General features: G+C 39.9%; 1 protein-coding gene across 1 annotated transcript in view; it reads left to right on the forward strand.

Annotated features, from left to right (window-relative positions):
• The window catches only part of LOC105515222 (nucleolar protein 56-like), a 12296-nt gene extending 3457 nt beyond the window's left edge, over nucleotides 1–8839 (forward strand). Inside the window, exon 2 of the mRNA XM_011946998.1 lies at nucleotides 8343–8839. Within this exon, the coding sequence (XP_011802388.1) occupies nucleotides 8343–8839 (497 nt within the window). The remainder of the gene's footprint in view (nucleotides 1–8342) is intronic.
• The last annotated feature ends 12126 nt before the right edge of the window (nucleotides 8840–20965 follow it).

Here is a 20965-nt window from a genome sequence, read left to right on the forward strand (position 1 = left end):
AATTTCCCTTCCTATGAGTTCAACTAGTGTTCTTAGGTATACACTCTGCTCTCCTGTATAGGGGCAGACTAGCATCTGACTTCTCTGAGATTAGTATTTCAAGAAGTTCTGCAAACTAACCTACTGAAGTTAGATTGAAGATCTGGGTAAAAATGTAAATCAGAAAGTATTCAATATATCAGGTAAAGGACATAACAAGCTATTCATGGACTGGAATACTGCTGCCTCCAGCACTGGTGCTGTACTTCTTCATGTACAGCACTCCTTCAAATATTTGCTGATGTCAAGCCTATCCTCCATTTATCAGCAGAGGCAGATAAGGTGAGGAAAATATTTGTAGGCAGAGAGATTTCTGGAATTTTCCTACAGTGCTGGAATACCATCCAGAGTTCAAGTTGGCCATATTTGGACAATGACTGCTATGTTATTTTTTCTATCTCTTGTATTTTCACTGCTATATAATAACATTAACACTCTTTACACAAGGTCAGTGCTATTTACCTAAGACTTTCCCAAATCTTTTCCATTCTCTCCCCTCTAAGGGTCATGAACACATTCTATGTTTCTGAAGGAAAACATATAATAGAGGAAAAGTTTATTGAGATTTGTCAGGTGGGGATTGTAATTCACCAAATCTGCATTTCCTAGGAGGAAGATAGAGCAGAAAACTAGTCCCAGGGTTTAAAGATTACAATTCAAAGAAGACGCATATGGTTGGGCCAACACTGTATTTCACAGCAGGTGAAGAGAGAAAAAGTACAGAAAAACAAACAAGGATGGAAGTATGGTGCAGGAGGGTGCAGTGAATAGAAAAAAATGCTATGGAAGACTACTCCTCACCGAGCAAAACCTGTCTAGGTGGAATGTGGACTGAAGGTGGAGATGAATTCAAGGGTTTTACAGAGGGCACCTGTCAGCTAATCACAGCCCCAACAACGCTACCAACAAAGCATCATGGCCTTTTCTTTTACAGGCACTTTGTTTACAGGACAAATCAAGGAAATCAAGAAAAAGGCATCTTTTCTCTTCCAGATCACTTTTAGAATCCAAGATTTGGTACACTGAGACAAATAAAAACATATAGCTAGGAAAGGGTAGATGAGATTCCATTTGTAACTTGGCTAAATAGAGTTGTTTCATTACCTGACAACTTAAGTTCAATCTGTATTATTCTGAATGTATAATTGATGTGGCCATCTGTTTCCAGTAAAGGAACTTTTGTTTTGCTTTTTTCCCCTACTTTCACTCAGGAGAAATGGCTTTCTCATTAGGAAATGTTCATATGCCCTCAGAATCCCCGGAATCACAGATTAAAACGCCAGCAGAGTTGAGTATGTTCTTCCCCATTTTGAGCTAGTTAAATGAGAACTCACGCCATCCTCCACGCAGGGAACTTCTCAGGTAAAACTATTAAAGCCATGGAACCATCTACTTAGTGGGGTTATTAAATCCTATGGCACTCTGGTGAACAGTGTTGTGGACTGGCAGCCAAAATATCTTTTCCAATTCTAGCCCCTATATTTCCTGGAGTTATAGAAGTAAAGCAACTAGGAAAGCTGTAGGTCTTGTCACCCATTTTGTAGATATTTATTGAGTACCTACCCAATATTTTAGGCACTAGAGTACAATAATAAATGAGATCTAGCACAGTCCTTGCCTTCACAGTTCAGAGTCATGAAGGAAACAAACCAGTAAAAAGGCAATTGCAACTTCATACCCACGAGCATGGCCATCATAAAAGAAAGAGAGAGAGAGAGAGGAGAAAAAAAAAGGAAAGAAAGAAGTGTTGGTAAGGACACGAAGCAATCAGAACCCTCATATAGTGTTGATGTCAACGTAAAACGATGCGGCTACTCTAGGAAAGTCCTCCAAAAGCTCAATACAGAATCAGAATAACTATACAATGTAGCAGTATCACTGCTAGGTACATACTCAAGACCATTGAAAACATTATGACCATACAAAACTTGTATATGAATATTCATAGAAGCATTATTTATTAATACCCAAAAAGTGGAAACAATCCAAACGTCCATCAGCTGATGAATGGATATACAAAATGTGGTATATACATACAATGGAATATTTCAACCATAAAATGAAATGAAGTACTGATACATAATACAACATGGATGAACCTTAGAAACATTATATTTAGTGCAAGAAGCCAGAAACAAAGGGACAAATATGGTAGGATTTTGTTCATACAAAATGTCCAGACTAGGGAAATAAATAGAGATAAAAAGTAGATTAATAATTGTCAAGGGATTTGGTGAAGGGGAAACATGGAGTGGCTGTCAATGGATGTGTATGTGGGTTCTTTTAGGAGTGATGAAAATGTTCTCAAATTATATAGTGATTGCATAACCTTGTAAATATATTAAAAACCACTGAATTGTACAAGTTAAAAGTGACTTTTATGTCATGTAAATTATATCTCAATAAGATAAGGTAATTATAATACAATAAGATGATGGCCATATTAGAGGGTGCTAGTCTACGTGTGTGGGGTAGTGTTGGACAAGAGGTTCAGAAAAGCTTTCTGAAAAAAAAGACTTTTAAGCAGTGATCACAAAAGACAAATAGGAGTAAGAAGGAAAAGGAGGAAGAATGGATGGATGCTAAAGGAACAGCAGAATATGCCCACGGCAGAGGGGAGAGAGAGCACATGGCACATTTGGAGGAATTGTGGTCCTGCTGGGCTAAAACATGGTGTTCACAGTGGAGAGAAGTAAGGCTAGGGATAGAAGGAGCAAACTAGTCAAGCTAAAGAATTTCGACTTTATCCTAATTATAACAGGAAACCGTTGAAAGAGCTAAAGAACAGGAACGACAAAATCTGATCTGTTCTTTGGAAAGGTTGTTCTAAATGCAACGTGAAGAACGGACTGGTGGTAAAGCAAGCATAGGGGCCAAGAGATTAGTTAGGAGGTTATTGCACTAACACAAGTCTGACCTGACCAAATAGGGAAAATTGGAAGGTACTGGGGAAGTTCTTCCAAGCTCCCTGTAATGCTCTGCCAACTATAACAGTACTAGGCTCTGCCAGGAAGTAAGATGTGGTTTCATAAGGAGGTGGTGCCAATGCTAAGGCTGCTAGCAAGCCTTCCAGCAGACTCCACTCCTGCTTTTGGCCCAAACTTTATACTCAATCTCCTCCAGACTTGGGCTCCCTTTTCCCTCCGCAGTGAACATAAAGATCCTCACCATGTGCAACTGAGAGATCATCTACTGTAAGAGTATGGATTTGAGAGTCAGAAGCACCTAAGTTCAAATTCCTACCCTGCCATTTCCAAGCTTACGTGATAAGATATACTTAACCTCTTATCTCAGTTTCCTCGAATGTGAAATTAGGAAGATAATAACATATCTCAGTTTTGTGCTAAGGATTATATGTGATTACAGCCTTATAAAAAAGCCTTGCACCAGACCTGCCATTTACTAGGTGCTGAATAAATGTAGTCTTGGTGCTCTTTGGATCACAATCCTATAGTTACAATCATAATTCTTCAATGCAAGCATGAAACCAAAGGGTATGGCCTGCTACTGTCAAAATTTTAGTGAGCTAGGAGGACTACTCCACATCTTCCTAGAAATAGGTATTTGCTAGTTGACAAACGTAAGTTATTTGTATCCATGGTTCCTTAAAATACCATTTCAAAGCCAAATGTATCTAGGGCCAGGTGCAGTGGCTCGTGCCTGTAATCCCAGCACTTTGGGAGGCCAAGGCGGGTGGATCACCTGAGGTCAGGAGTTTGAGAACAGCCTGGCCAACATGGTGAAACTCCATCTCTACTAAAAATACAAAAATTAGCCAGGCTTGGTGGCAGGCGCCTGTAACCCCAACTACCTAGGAGGCTGAGGCAGGAGAATTGCTCAAACCTGGGAGGTGGAGGTTGCAGTGAGCCAAGATCACATCATTTTACTGCAGCCTGGGAGACAAGAGTGAAACTCCATCTCAAAAAACAAAAAACAAAAACAACAACAACAAAAAAAGTCTGGGCACGGTGGCTCATACCTGTAATCCCAGCACTTTGGGAGGCCGAGGTGGGCAGATCACCTGAGGTCAGGAGTTCGACACCAGCCTGGCCAACATGGAGAAACCCCATCTCTACTAAAAATACAAAACTAGTCAGGTGTGGTGGTGCATGCCTGTAATCTCAGCTACTCGAGAGACTGAGGCAGGAAAATCGCTTGAACCCAGGAGGCGGAGGTTGCGGTGAGCCAAGATGGCACCACTGCACTCCAGCCTGGGCAACAAGAGCAAAACTCCGTCTCAAAAAAAAAAAAAAAAAAAAAGACAAAAACACAGTCAAATGAATTTAAAGTAATTCCTAAAAGGAAAGATCTGAGAGCTCCTCAGACAAGTCATCAAATCAAGCGCTTGTTTATGCTCAAGCAGGAAGGCCAAAGTTCCAGGTAAAGGCTCTCCTTTATAGAATCAGCATAACTGCAAGGCAACAGACCATATAAATAGTTTGAGGCACTGAACAAACGGAATGTTGTCTGGAATGACAATGTGGAAAGAGTTCATGTTAACACAGCAGACCATTTAATGTAAAGAAACACATTTTAAAAGCTACCTAGAGCTTTCTAGGTACAAGTGTTTTGTTCAGGTTTTTATGCAGACAGAAACAATTTAAAAACAGGCAAGGACAGAAGGTATCAAAATGTGTTTTAAAATCTATCTGAAGGAGTTCATTACTATCAGCACTAAAACCCAGTCTCTACTCTCCTCCTTAACCAGGATGCAGTTCCTAGAGATAAAATATAATTTTAATACTGATCTAACATAGTAAACAATCCTCAGACCTTTGGAAAGATTTCTCTCTCTCTACACACACACGCGCCTGCGCGCACACACACACACTCACACACACACACACACACACACACGTTTTATCTTCCATGTATCCCTCTCCCCCTCCTTCCATACTATGAAGTAATATTTAACCCCAAATAAATAACAACCTTGTTAAGTTTGTTTCCTTCTTTGCTAATCACTGCAATGAATTTCAGAAAGCACAAGGTGGCAGAAGCACACTAGAAATCCAACTGGAATAAAGGCTACAGTACAACGTGAACATCATGAAAATGGCAGCAAACTCTATTTTTCATAAAAATAAATGAGTACTTTTTCATCATAACAAACATGCTCAACAAAATTTTGAAAATGTGACAGGTAGAAAAAGGTAAGGGGATTGTATTACCCAGACATATGGACAAACGTTTAATTCTTCCTACTATTATTATTAGATGTGATTTTATCAGATATGCAACTTTATATCCTCCCTTTTAAACTCTAACAATGGGAGCACTTTCAAACCTGATTTATTCAAACATCTCTTTGTTTCAAAAAAGATTTAAGGCATCTGCATGTGTCCATATTTTTATAAACATTTTCAAAAGATCATTGATTAGAACATGGCTAATTTTATCTAGCCATTTTCTCATTATCGATGATTAAGTTAAACATTATCAATGACACCCGAGCCAGTAAATTTACATTTTAAGATCTCATTTCAAAAAATAAACAAACAGGCTAGGGGTGGTGGCTCATGCCTGTAATCCCAGCACTTTGGGAAGCCAAGGCGGGTGAATCACCTGAGGTCAGGAGTTCAAGACCGGCCTGACCAACATGGTGAAACCCAGTCTCTACTAAAAATACAAAAATTAGCCAGGTGTGGTGGTGGCCACCTGTAATCCCAACTACTCAGGAGGCTGAGTGAGGAGAATCGCTTGAATCCGGGAGGCAGAGGTTGCCGTGAGCCGAGATCACGCCATTGCGCTCCAGCGTGGGTGATGGCGAGACTCTGTCTCAAAAAACAAAAACAGCCATCTGAGAAAATCAGACATGAACAAATAACATTTTATTCCAAAACAGAATCAAATGATGCTATCCTGTTTACTTTTTGCACTGGCCTGTGGGTACTTGGACCTTTTTCTTATTTTACAAACCTATATCTACAGTGTGTGTTTGTGTGTTTAGAAAATCATTTTATACGTCAAAAATATAATGCAATAGTTTTAAAAATACGTAAGTATTGTGGTAGCAGTCAAAAGTTATTTATACTTTTAAAAGATTGCTACCAACTAGATTTGCCCCTGGAAAATTAACCAAAGCCATAATTCATTTGCTACTTTGGAATCAACATGAATACTAAAAACAACTGTACAAAATAATTTGGTCTAGCCAACTGCTTTAGACAGGTGAAAAGCCATTATTATTCCCCTCTATTATGGGCTCAGGCAAGTAAAGCCAACATCAGTGGAAGACGGTGCTCAGAACCCTGTCAAATATGGGGAAAATTCTGTATCTCCGGATGTCTTGTGACCTTAATTCAGACCTTTAATCTACAGGTCAAAATATGTAAAATTACAAATAATGTAATGACTCTTCCCCCTTTTAACTGAAACTCAGTTTTCTCCATTATATGAGCAAAACAATGACTTCCATGGGAGAGGAAATTCAATTGTCAGGAACAAAACTTATTATATTCCAGCAACTTCTGAATGTTTAGTCTTGAGTCTTTCTTTCGTTAAGCACTAACTAAGCAATCACAGGGAATTCTCTTCAAGGAGCATTCTCATTCATGATTTTCTCCAGGCCCCAGTGAGAACTCTAAATTAAAGGGCTCTCCGCCCAGCGCTCACGCCTGTAATCCCAGCACTTTGGGAGGCCGAGGCGGGCGGATTAAGAGGTCAGGAGATCGAGACCATCCTATCTAACACGGTGAAACCCTGTCTCTACTAAACATGCAAAAAATTAGCCGGGCGTGGTGGCGGGCGCCTGTAGTCCCAGCTCCTCCTTTTGGGAGGCTGAAGCAGAAGAATGGTGTGAACCCAAGGAGATGGAGCTTGCAGTGAGCCGAGATCACACCACTGCACTCCAGCCTGGGCAACACAGCGAGACTCTTGTCTCAAAAATAAACTCTTTATGGCTTTACTTGCTTATTCCTTCCCCAGTAGCTTAGAAGAAACGTCCCTTTTTATTCAAATGTGCTCAGCTAGGTCAGAGAGGAGATTTCCTGAACTCTGAGCACCAAGGTTAAATCTTCCATGGTCTAACACCTTGCAAGTTGCAAACAATTGAAGAGGGGGAAAAAGATCACCTTAAAGAAATTATTAGTATAGAACCTTTCTGCACTTTCCCAACATTTCTTCCCCTTAGGCCTGCATGTGAAATTCAAGACCAAGTCTGGATAATTCAACTATAAACTCAGCATCAGAATGTTTTTTGCCTTCCTATTTGCTAAGGTTTCCAAAAACTGGGCTTATCCATTTCCACAGCCCTGGAAAACATTTGAAAACATGAACTACATTAATAATAACGTGCCTCCTCTACAGAGCATCCACATTTTAAATGCCTAGAGATCCTGGCTTGGGAAAACTAGGAAAGTAAATACCAACTATGATGACTGGAGAAACTAATCTAAATTCCTCTGCTGAATCTTGTCCCCAAACTTCCAATAAAAATAAGTTAGGTTTTGGCCCTCAGAACTATTCCTTACAAAAATTGCTTATCATTGTACAAGAATAGTTTCCCCCATTTTCTGTTTGTTTGTTTTTCCTCTAGTTCTATTCTTTCCCACATAGATTAAACCAAAATAAGATTAGCCAAACCTAATTTGATTCTAATCCAAGCCACACGCCCTATGTATTCCATTACAAATCAAGTTTAATTTACTGACTTCCTTGGGTCCCAACTGAATGACCTACTGGAAGCTATGAAAGGGGTCACCGAGTAAGATTGCAGGCCAAAAAAAGAATGTGAAAAACACAAGCAAGCCTGGAAACAAATTCACCCAAAGACATAACTTGGTTAAGATGTTTCTTGTGGAATTTGAATGCTAAAAGATCAAGTCTCCTAACAGGAAAAGCAGCCAAAAGAAAAGCAGATGCATTCATTCACTCATCATTCATTCATTCATTCATTCATTCAACAATCATACACAGACCTCTCATATTCATGAGTTTTAACAACAGTAGAAACTTCAGGAGAGTATTTGTTTTCTAGTGCTCAGTTCAGCACTGAAGCCAGTCTCCCATTACCACAGGATTTTTTTCTGTATGTTGTAAAATCTGTGAACATAAACTGTACTTTTTAACTGCTTTTTTTTTTTTTTTTTTGGTGATTTGGAAGCTGAATTAAAAACTTCCCCTTTAATTTTGGCAGTGAGTAGCTTTTAGATTCTTTTAATCCAAGGGATTTTACGCCTTCTGAAGTCAAGGTTTTCTTCTAAAGAATAAAGAATTTTGTTTGCTAACAATGTGAAAGTAAGAGCTAATATAATAGCTACATATGGTCTTATACCAGTGATAAGTCACTAATGTTGTTACAGCTTATGTTACAAACGTTCACAATATTTTTGATCCTCAAAATCACCCTCATGGCAGCAGTACTACTGCAGAGAGGTGTGAGGAAACGAGTGAAAAACCCAAAAAGAAGAAAAAGCAAAAGCCCCAGAAGGTTCCTCAGGAGAATGGAACAGAAGACCCATCTATCTCTTTCTCCAAACCCACGAAAAAGAAATATTTTTCCAAGGAGGAGTTGATGAGTAGTGATCTTGAAGAGACCGCTGGCAGCACCAGTCTTCTCAAGAGGAAGAAATCTTCACCCAAGGCGGAAACAGTTAATGACCCTGAAGATGCAGGCAAAGAAGTGCCCCCAAGAAAAGGGAAATTCTCCAAAGAGGAACCGGTTAGCAGTGGACCTGAAGAGGCTGCTGGCAGCAAGAGCAGCTCCAAGAAGACGAAAAGGTTCCATAAAGAAGCCCAGGAAGATCAGAATGCAAATAAACATTCTCTGGGAGGTGGGGCATACCATAGCCCAAGGTGACATATCCTACCTTTGTCTAGTTCCCCAATAAAAAACAAATGCGAACGCACACACACACACACACAAATCACCCTCATGAAATAAGAGAGGAATTATTATAACCACTTTGAAGATTAGGAAGTGGAGGCTCAGGAAAGGGAAATGATATGTCCGATGTCAGTTTTTCTAAGTGGTGAATTCAAATCTTAAGACTATCTGATCACTGTTCTTCTCTACTTTTCTTCAATTAATATTTAGTTTAAAATTTAAGATTTTGTGTATTTTGTTCTAGGGGTTGGGACTATAAAGCTATACACATATATAAAATTCCTCCTTAGCCTAGGTAACATGGCAAAACCCTATAACAACAAAAAAATACAAAAATTAGCTGGGCATGGTGGTGTGCATCTGCAGTCCCAGTCACTTGGGAGGCTGAGGTAGGAGGATAGCTTAGGCCCCAGAGGCAGAGGCTGTAGTGAGCCAAGATGGCACCACTGCACTCCAGCCTGGGGCAACAGAGCCAGAAACTGTTCAAAAAAAAAAAAAAAAAATCCTCCTTATGATTCAAGAGATTCCTGCATAGTCCTCAATCTTTGGTTTTGCTGTAAGAACAGATCATCTGCCCCATTTGGCTTAAAAACAAAAATTAAACACATAATACAAACATGAGACTACAAATACATTAGCCTTCCAATAAACAGAACAAAAATGTTCAGTTTAGTTACAGCATGTCATTTGGTGAACAGAAAATTAGAAAAATGATTTTAGTCCCCATTACAGCACTATTTAACTAGAAAACTTTGGGTAAATCTGTGCCTCAGTTTGTATACACTATTAAACGGGGATAAAAAAATTGTCCTTCAAATGTTATAACAAGTACAAAATCATTAAATCTAAAATTGGTATATATTTCCTAGTTCTACTGGTATAAGAATTCTGAAAAAAAAGAAGAAAAGTTCATTTCCAGTTTCATCTCACGCAATAGTTAACATAAAAGGCAGTTTTTTTTTTTTAAAGTTTGTTTAGTATCTAGAATATTGTGTACACATTCATTAAATTCCTTAAATTCTTTTAACTGATACCCTTTGGACCCTGAATCCAAAATTATGTAGCCATTTTCCCTATTATACAAATAGACTGGTTTGCACAGGTTACACAGTATGTTAATGGCAGAATCAAAGGCCAAAATGTCTGATCGATATCCTAACCATGCCAGGATCATCCACCGCTAACAAGACAGAACTGTGACAGTCCCTTTAACGTCAGCAGAATTCTCTAAGCTGAGCCTTATTATAGCTATCAGTTTCCTTCAGTTCCCATGCTGAATTTTATCAGATCTGCTTCTTTCTCTTTCTCTATTCATGCCTAATAAGCAAAGAAATAAAAAATAAAAGCTGTAAAAAGCAGAGCACAGCATCTGGATAATCCACAAACCAGAAAAACCTGACTGACAAATAAGAGTTAACTAAATGGATTTTTTGTGGGTTTGTTTTTTTTGAGACAGAGTCTCACTCTGTTGCCCAAGCTGAGGGCAGGCACGCAATCACAGATCACTGCAGCCTCAAACTCCTGGGCTCAGCCGATCCTCCCACCTCAGCCTCTTGAGTAGCTGGGTCTATAGGCATGCACCATCACACCAGTCTGATGTTTTGTTTTGCTTTGTAGAGACACTTCTTGCTATTTTGCCAAGGCTGGTTTTAAACTCCTGGCCTCAAGTGATCCTCCTGCCTGGCCCTCCCAAAGTGCTAGGATTACAGTGGTGAGCTACTGTGCCTGGCTGGATTTCTTGTCTACAGTTTAGAAACTGAATCTTCTTCAATCACATAATGAGTCTCAGGATATAACAGCAAGATACAATGTGAGTTTGTGATTAAATTTAATTTTCATGAATTTTTTTGCATAGCCAGAATCACAAAACAAAAATGAGGAAATGCTTAAGTTCATTTACAAAAAGTTAAAGAAAAAACACAACTGTGGGAACTCCATCACCAAAACAGTAAAAAAAAAAAATTCTCAAAAACCTTTCAGAAAAGGCAGTCTAGTCACCCAAAGAAATTCATAAATTGACTGGCTGGAGAAGATCTGTTGAAAATATATACATAGAACTTACAAATTAAGAAGTAACATATGGAGTAGGTAGTCAAAGCGTATGTGGAAACAGTAGCAATAGTTCTGCATTTACCACATGATTTATATTGGGCAATGCATTTTTTAAATCTATTATTTTACTTAATCCTTACAAATGCTAGATTGTTAAGAAGTCCTGCTAGTCCTTAAGGGAAATAATCTCTCCTTACTCTGTGCTTGTTCACGTTATATCTATACTCTAAATGTAAACTTACCAAAAACAAAAACAATGTGATTCATGTTAGTCCTGCCTTGGGCATCTATAGTTGCCTGCCCAGTAAATAAACTAGTAGAGTTTAAATGAGTAATTTTCAAACTTCGGGTGCATAAGAACCTTGAGTAGATCCTATTAAGAGGGCAAAGCTCTATAACCCACACCCCAAAAAATGACTCAGTATATCTGAGTTTGATCTAGTGCTTATGTGAAATATTCAACAAACACTTACTAAATACTTTATGCAGTAGGTATTATTAACTCCACCTTACAGACAAGGAAACAGAGCCGTCAGTATATAACTTGCTAAAAGTCATAAAACTTAGATAAGAGTCAGCATAAGTACAATAGACAAGATCTCTCACTCATTCATTCCTGTATTCACTTATTCAACAGGTATCTGAATACCTCCTATAGCCTTTTGCAAGGGAAATGCATTCAGATAACAAAAATCAATTATTTCTGTACCATTAGCTGACAGTCCTGAAAAGCTACCCTCTACCAGTGTAGTCCTGGAATATACACCAAAAGGGATGCAAAGCAAGAGGCAAGAAAAAAGGGACGTTCTAGTTTTATTTCTAGAGATAGCAGCAACTATTTTAGAAATAGCTGTTTCCTTTGGACACTAAATTTTTTTCAATGGGGAATAATATTTTAAAAGGTGCTTTTTCTAGGCCTGGCACAGAGGCTCAAAACGCCTGTAATCCTAACAACTTGGGAAGCCAAGGTGGATGGATTGCTTGAGCTCAGGAGTTCAACACCAGCCTGGGCAACAAGGTGAAGCCCCAACTCTACAAAAAATACAAAATTAGCCTGGCATGTTGGCATGAGCCTGTAGTCCCAGCTACTTGTGGGGGCTGAGGCAGGAAGATCACTTGAGCCTGGGAGGTCAAGGCTGCAGTGAGCTATTGCGCCAGTGCACTCCAACTTGGGTGACAATTTAAGTAAGACCCTGTCTCAAAAAAAAGTGCCTTTTGAATGTCTTTTTCTGTTTGTCTTGGTCGTCTTTTCACTGTTCAGAAAATTCATCTACCTCTTTAAATCTGTATTATCTTTGGTAATCCCTATATAGGATTCTGTTTCCTGCTTTTTCTGTTTAATATCACTCATGGAAAAAATAGTTCCTACTATGTCTGAATATATATTTTTTTTTAGACAAGGTCTCACTCTGTCACCCAGGCTGGAGTGCAGTGACACAATCTCCGCTCACTGCCACCTCTACCTCCCAGGCTCAAGCAATATTCCCACCTCAGCCTACCGAGTAGCTGGGACCACAGACGTGTACCACCATGCCCAGCTAATTTTTTGTATTTTTTGTAGAGATAGCATTTCACCATGCTGCCCAGGCTGATGTCACACTTCTGGGCTCAAGTGATCCGCCTGTGTTGGCCTCTGAAAATGCTGAGATTGATTATAGGTGTGCACCACCCTGCCTGGTCCTGAATTTAGAGATTAAACTTTATTTCTTATATTCCACAAATTTCACATCATCACAAGTAAATATCCCATGTTTATGCTGAGCAGAGTACTGACCTACTTACTAGAGTGTATTTATCAGATATGTAGAGTCTAAGAATGTAAGTATAAGATCCAACATATTTAAGGAAAAAATACAGCATGAAGAAATTGTCCCATATGTATAATTTCAAACTAATACATATAATTGGACAAATAAAATATCCACTTCCCAGTTAAGTTCTTTTTCTAGGTCATAAAATAAACATTACTTTCAAACTTGTGCAATTCAGCAGGAAAAATGTTTTGTTCTAGACCCTTTCAAGTGCCCGTGACCTTCTCCCGCAATGATTAAAAAAAAAGCCCTATTGCCAACACCTATACTTGCTGCCTTAAAGTATGTGTATCCAAATCAATAAAAAATGCTTCTTGTTGTACAGGAACAGGCGCAGGTCAGTAGACAAACTTCCTGCTTTGGTATGCTTCCTGTTTTCTGCTATCAGGACATACCTGTAAGTAGTAATCAGGATCACTGAAAAAACAAATTGAGAAGTAGAGAAAGAAACTGACTTGTTGCCAACCCACCTGAATTCAAGCTAATTCTTCCTGTTTATTTAGTTCCTGTTTCAGCTTGGTTAATGACACTTCCCTGGAATGTATTTGTTTAGGAGTCTAAGCAGAGACATTTCTTACTAGGAAAACAGGCCCAGGGTGAACCCAGAGATTTGAGAGGAAAAGAAACCTAACTGGGAAACATTTTAAGCTTCTCAAGTAAACTAACTCAAGAAACTCTTTCTAAAAGATGTTTTCCTTTACCCAAGATTTTGTTCAATGTTCCTTCAATAGCAACAATTTACCAGGGACTGTAGAGATTACATCTGTGTCAACACATACTGCATTCTTTTTTAGAACAGAGTTCTGATTTACTTCAATTGGGTTTCTAAGGGACATAGAGTTTTCCTAGAAAAGCAGAAACTTACGACCAGAAGACAATTTTGTTAATAGTCCAGAAGCTTCCTTACATATTTTTTAATTTTCAGGAAAGACAACCATTATAATCTTCTCAACTTCATTACTGATATAAACCATATATCTATGAAAATGCACTGTATCACACAATTTATATGCATTATCTCATTTGTTCTTCACAATGACCCAACCAAGTTAGGCACATTTTGTCCTTGCTGTAGAAGAGAAAACTGTAAAGCAACTTGCCCTATGTGACACAGCTAGTAGTGGTTGAGCCAGGATTTGAATTCAAGTAGGTCTAACTTGGAAGCTAGTGCTCAAGTGGGTCTGATTTGGAAGCCATCACTTCATTAGGTGGTGCTTGTTCAGAGAGCCTTAAATGCAGCACTCAGATGTAATAACCATGGTTCAGTCAGATGTTCAATGCATTTTTCTAAGTATTTCTGTGATTGAAACCAATCTTTCCATCTCAATTCCTTCAAAGCTTGCCTTAAATACTAGATCCTAAAGAAGTCCTTCCTAGTCCTTTAAGGAACGAATTAATATTTCTCCTTTGCTTGTGCACGTTCTATTCTCTATACATAAGCTTTTTTGAGAATAGAACGAGGCCGATTTCCTATGCACTCCTGGTGCTTCTCATACATAAGTAAAAGGACCGTATCATACTTACAGAAACAGGTCTCCAACTGTTGTTTGTAATATTGAATTCATATCATGTTCTAAAGAGGCAAGAATAAATAAGCGTTAATTTCTATTCTGCTCAAAAAATAGTTTTTATAACTTCCTATACCATATAGCTTCATAGTATTTTGTAATCCCTAGTCTTTCTTCTACACACACCCGTGCTGCAGACTAATTTTATTAGTGGTTAGATACCTCAATTTTCAGGTACTGGCAAATATCTGATTTAACTTATATCATCATGTGATCTCAAGTAAATAAAATATCTCCCTCAGCCTTATTTCCCAATCTACAAATAGATTGATCAACTTCTAAAAAGTCAGGAAGATGTTATAAACTCATTTGAGGCCAAATAAAAGAAACTTCTCAAGTATCCTAAGGACGGAATTTAAGTTGTTTTAAGAGCTTTTAAAAATCAATGTATAAAAGGCTAAATACTATTCTAAGTTAATAAATGAGCTAGGTACAGTAAATCCCCCAAACTGGATCTAATTCCCCCACATGTTCTCAAATGAAATAAATATTCACATAAGAATCACAACAGAAGAATAAAACGTTGGCCGGCACAGTGGCTCACACCTGTAATCCCAGCACTCTGGGAGGCCGAAGTGGGTGGATCACCTGAGGTCAGGAGTTCATGACCAGCCTGGCCAACATGTGAAACCCCATCTCTACTTAAAAATATGAAAAATTAGTTGGGCATGGTGGTGCTCACTTGTAATCCCAGCTACTCTGAAGGCTGAGGCAGGAGAATCGCTTGAACCTGGTAGGTGGAGACTGCAAGTGAGCCAAGATTGCGCCACTGCACTCCAGCACTCCAGGCTGGGTGACAGAGCGAGACTACATCTCAAAAAAAAAAAGTGTCTTGACCATTCAGTTCCCCCCTCCTCCCACCAAAACAGTAAAAGGATGATTATTTCAACCATAATGGGAGTGTTTCTCAAGTAACTAGATACAAAGAGCTTGTCAAGTACACTGTACTTTCACCTCAATTGCAGATCTCAGAAGGAAAAACACAGGAATAAATAGATTTAATTGTGGGTGACTTTGGGAATTTTATGAGCTATAGGAACTCAGATATTTGGAAATCCATTATAAAATTAAGAACAGAAACTGAGTGTAAATAATTACAAATGCTTTAGAGGATCAAAATGTATGAGAAAATGTGGGATTCTGATTGCCCACCAAGTACGTAATAGCACTGGCCATTAAGGACATGACTTCTGGGCAAAAATAAAATGCATGTATAGGGGGCGGGCTTCAAGACGGCTGACTAGAAGCATTTCATGCTTGCCTCCGCCAGTTACAAGAACCAAAAATAGGCCAGGTGTGGTGGCTCATGCCTGTAATCCCAGCACTTTGGGAGGCCAAGGGGGGCAGATCATGAGGTCAGGAGTTTGAGGCCAGCCTGGCCAACACAGTGAAACCCCGTCTCTACTAAAAATACAAAAATTAGCTGGGCATGGTGGCATGCACCTGTAGTCCCAGCTACTCAGGAGGCTGAGGCAGAACTGCTTAAACCTGGGAGGCAGAGGTTATGGTGAGCCAAGATCGCACTACTGCACTCCAGCCTAGACAACAGAGTGAGACTCTGTCTCCAAAAAAAAAAAAAAAAGGAATCAAAATAATGTATAAACAATCACGCTTCAAATACTATCCAAAAGAGAATACTAGAACTAAACAGAAAAGTGTAATGAGATACCAAAAGCACAAAAGGAGAAGGAAGAATGGCAGTCTGTTTGGCTGGGAGCCATGGGTGACTTCCCAGTGTGGGGCGAGGTAAGTGAGAGACTTTTAGAAGTACACATCTCCACCATGGAATTGTGCATTCCTGACCACAGTAGAACCCCTTGATCCTCCCCATCCTTGAAACTAATAGGGAGCTGCCAAGAGACCATGGGACAGAATTGCTGTCTCACATACCTTCTGAGTCCTAAGTGGCTACAGCAAGGCATCATTTTCAAACCTGGCCTTTGGCAGATTACACTCTGTGCTGGATCCAAGCAGCACCGGTACTGATGAAATAGGGAAACTCAGGCTGTCATTGCTGGGACTGGGGCACAAACTTGAGAGCACTCCTGTTGGCAGGGCTGAGCAGCCAGTGAGGTATGAGCTGCAGCTGCCAGTCCTGTGACCTTCTAGGACTGAGCCATGAGATGAATGCAGAGTCTCTACCTGCTAACCCAGGTTGTGGACACTGGAGCCAGCTTCGCCCTCTCCAGTGGCAGGGTGTCAGTGCAGCTGCTAGCACTCATCATGTAAGCATTCTGCCTGGGACCTGAGATCACCTGGTTCCAGTTCACCAAAGCTAGTGCCAACTCTCACCATTGGGGGACTTCAGCAAAAGCCCACCCAGCCTGATTTCATCTCTACACCCCAGTGAGAGAGAGGACACTGCTCAGGACCCAGAAAATCGTTCTGCCACTGCTACTGCCATTGTTCACACAATGCTGAATGCTCAGGGGCCTAAAAATCTGCCCACCTGCCTAGTTCATTGCTGCCACTACTGGAATAAACAAGCCATCTGAGAAACCAAGAATCAGCCCACTAGTAACTGCCAACACAAGTGACGGTGTATGCCACCCTGGCACACAAAGATAGCCATAAGAAGCCTACTGCTGCTACCACTAGAGCCTGAAAACTGGCTTGACATCCCAGTCTCCAGCACACAGCTTTGCCACAGCCTTCACTAATAACAGTACACTAACCCACAGAGGAAATCACAGATACTACTAATGCTGTTTATAGCTGAAGAAATAACACAGAGAGAACACTACTGCATACACCCAAAATCAAAGCCAAACTGCCCTACACAAGCAACACCACAGATATGTCTTAAGGAGAAAGTTCTCCCCCACAAAAGTCAATCCAGGCCGGGTGCAGTGGCTCACCCTTGGAATCCCACCAATATGGGAGGCCAAGACAAACAGATCACCTGAGGTCAGGAGCTCAAGACAAGCCTGGTCAACATGGTGAAACCTCGTCTCTACTAAAAATACAAAAATTTGCCAGGCTTGGTGGTGCACATCTGTAATCCCAGCTACTTGGGAGGCTGAGGCAGGAGAATCACATGAACCTCGGAGGCGGAGGTTGCAGGGAGCCAAGATCGTGCCACTGCACTCCAAAAAAAAAAAAAAAGTAAATTCAAAAATAGGAAAAGCAATTGTTACACCAGATGTACAGATATCAGTGTAAGGACACAAGAAACATGAAAAAATGAGGGAATATGACACTTACAAAGGAATATCATTATTCTCCAGCAATATCTTTTTTTTCTTTGAGACGGAGTCTTACTCTGCCATCCAGGCTGGAGTACACTGGTGCAATCTCAGCTCACTGCAAGCTCTACCTCCTGCATTCATGCCATTCTCCTGCCTCAGCCTCCCGAGTAGCTGAGACTACAGGTGTCTGCCACCACACCCAGCTAATTTTTTTCTATTTTTAGTAGAGAGGGGATTTCACCATGTTAGCCAGGATGGTCTCGATCTCTTGACCTCATGATCCACCCGCCTCAGCCTCCCAGCCTCCCAAAGTGCTGGAATTACAGGAGTGAGCCACCGCACCCGGCCTTCTTTTTTTTTTTTTTTTTTTTTGGAGATGGAGTCTTGCTGTGTCACCCAGGCTGGAGTGCTGTGGTGTGATCTCAGCTCACTGCAAGCTCCGCCTCCTGGGTTCCAGTAATTCTCCTGCCTCAGCCTCCCAAGTAGCTGGGCCTACAGGTGTACACCACCATGCCCAGCTAATTTTTGTATTTTTAGTAGAGACAGGGTTTCACCATGTTGGCCAGGATGGTCTTGATCTCCTGACCTCATGATCCACCCACCTTGGCCTCCCAAAGTGCTGGGATTACAGGCATGAGTCACCGTGCCCAGCCAGCAATACCTCTTAATCAAAAAAATTTTCGGACTCCAGAAATAGGAATAAAAAAAAAACCATTCAAAATCCCAGATAAAAAATTTCAAAATATTGATTTTAAAGCTCAGTGAGAAACAAGAGAATTCTGAAAAATAATACCCAAAAAACCCCACAGAAAAACAATTCAGGATATAAATGAGATACTTACCAAAGAGATAGAAATTTTTAAAAAGAACCATATAGAAATTCTGGAACTGAAGAATTTACTGAAAAAGTATAAGACATATTAGAAAGCTTTAACATTAAACTAGGTCAAGCAGAAGAAAGAATCTCAGAACTTGAAGACAAATCTTTTAAATTAATCCAGTCAGGGGAAAAAAAAAAGAAAAAATATAAAAAGTAATGAGCAAAGTCTAGGTGACACTTGGGACCACATAAAGAAATCAAATTTAAGGCCAGGTGCAGTGGCTCATGCCTGTAATCCCAGCACTTTGGGAGCCAAGGCAGTCAGATCACCTGAGGTCAGGAATTCAAGACCAGCCTGACCAACACAGAAAAATCCTGTCTTTACTAAAAATAAAAAATTAGCAGGCATTGTGGCACATGCCTGTAATCCCAGCTGCTCGGGAGGCTGAGGCAGGAGAATCGTTTGAACCTGAGAGGTGGAGGCTGCAGTGAGCCAAGATCACCTGGGCAACAAGAGTAAATTGCCATTTCAAAAAAAAGAAATCAAATTTAGGCTGGGAGCAATGGCTTATGCCTGTAATCCCAGCACTCTGGGAGGCCGAGGTGAGGGAATCACTTGAGGTCAGGAGTTCAAGACCAGCCTGGGCAACATGGTAAAACCCCATGTCCACCAAAAAATACAAAAATTAGCCAGGCATGATGGCACGCACCTGTAGTCCCCAGCTACTCAGGAGGCTGAGGCAGGAGAATCACTTGAACCTGGGAGGCAGAGGTTTGCAGTGAGCCAAGATTGTGCCACTCGTACTGCAGCCTGGGCAACAGAGAGGACTGCATCTCAAAAAACAGAAAAAAAAAAAAACAAAGAAAAGAAAGAAAGAAAGAAAGAAATCAAATTTCAAGATAATAGATGAAAACTGCTCAAATCGGGAAGAGATTTAGATATTCTGATACAGAAGGCTCAGGAATACCCGGGTAGATACAATGCAAATAGGTCTTCTTCCATGTTACATTGTACTCAGATTGTCTGAAGTCAAAGATAAACAAAAATCCTAAAAACAGCATAAGAAAAGCATCCAGTCACCTCTAAAGAAAACCCAATCAAACTTACAGCAGATTCCTCTGCAGAAACCTTATACATAAGAAGAGAATGAGATAATATATTCAAAGTGCTGAAAAGACAAAACTGTCTGCTAAGGATACTATATGTAGCAAAATTATCCTTCACAAATGAAGGAGAAATGAAGTATTTTCTGGACAAGCAAATGCTGAGAGAATTTATGTATTACCACTAGACTATAAGAAATGCTCAAAGGAAACTTAGAAGTGAAAGGATGCCACTTACCATTGTGAAAATATACAAAAGTACAGGCCAGGCACAGTGGCTCATGCCTGTAATCCCAGCACTTTGGGAGGCTGAGGCAGGTGGATCACGAGGTCAGGAGTTCAAGACTAGCCTGGCCAAAATGGTGAAACCTCATCTCTACTAAAAATACAAAAAATTAGCCAGGCATGGTGGCAGGTGCCTGTAATCCCAGCTACTTGGGAGGCTGAGGCAGGAGAATTGCTTGAACTCAGAGGGCAGAGGTTGCAGTGAGCCAAGATCGTGCCACTGCACTCCAGCCTGGGTGAAAGAATGTGACTCCGTCACAAAAAAAAAAACAAATATATATATATATATACACACACACACACACACACAAAAGTACAAAACTCACTGGTAAAGCAGTCACACAAAGGAGAAAGAGAAAGGACTCAAATGGCCCCATTTGAAAAATCTACCAAACTACAATGACAAACAATAAGCGAAAAAGGAAAAATAATATATAAAATCGCCAGAAAGCAATGAACAATTATGACAGGAACGTAATAACCCTGAAGGTAAACGGATTAAATTCTCCACTTAAAAGATACACAGTAGCTGAATGAATTAAGAAACATGATCCAACTTTATGCTGCTTACAAGAAACTCATGTTAGCACTAAAGAAACAGTTTGAAAGGGATGGAAAAAGATATTCTACATAAACAGAATTCAAAAGCAAGCAAGAATAGCTATACTTGTATCAGATAAAACAGACTTTAAGTCAAAAACAGTAAAAAGAGACAAAGGTCTTTATATAAGGATAAAAGGGTAAGTCCAGCAGGAGGTTATAACAATTTTAAATATATATGCATGTAACACAAGAAGCACCCAGATTCATAAAGCTAATATTACTAGATCTAAAGAGAGAGAAAGACTGTAACACAATTGTGGGGGACTTTGAGACTTAAGTCCCAGCATCAGATAGATGACCTAGACAGAAATTCAACACAGAAACATGGATTTAAATTGGACGTTAGACCAAATGTACCTAACAGACATTTACAATACATTCCCCAAACTGTAAAATATACATTCTTTTCATATATATGAGACATTCTCCAGGATAGGCCATATGTTAGGCCACAAAATAAGTCTTGACTTATTTATTTATTTAGAGATGTCATTTCACTCTGTTGTCCAGGCTGGAGTGCAACGGCTCAATTTGAGCTCACTGCAAACTCTGCCTGCCAAATTCAAGTGATTCTACTGCCTCAGCCTCCCGAGTAGCTGGGATTACAGATGCCTGCACCATGCCCGGCTAATTTATGTATATATATGTGTGTGTGTGTGTGTGTGTGT

The sequence above is a fragment of the Colobus angolensis genome, unplaced genomic scaffold, assembly GCF_000951035.1.
Source record: "Colobus angolensis palliatus isolate OR3802 unplaced genomic scaffold, Cang.pa_1.0 Scaffold256, whole genome shotgun sequence".
NCBI classification, from domain to species: Eukaryota; Metazoa; Chordata; class Mammalia; order Primates; family Cercopithecidae; genus Colobus; species Colobus angolensis.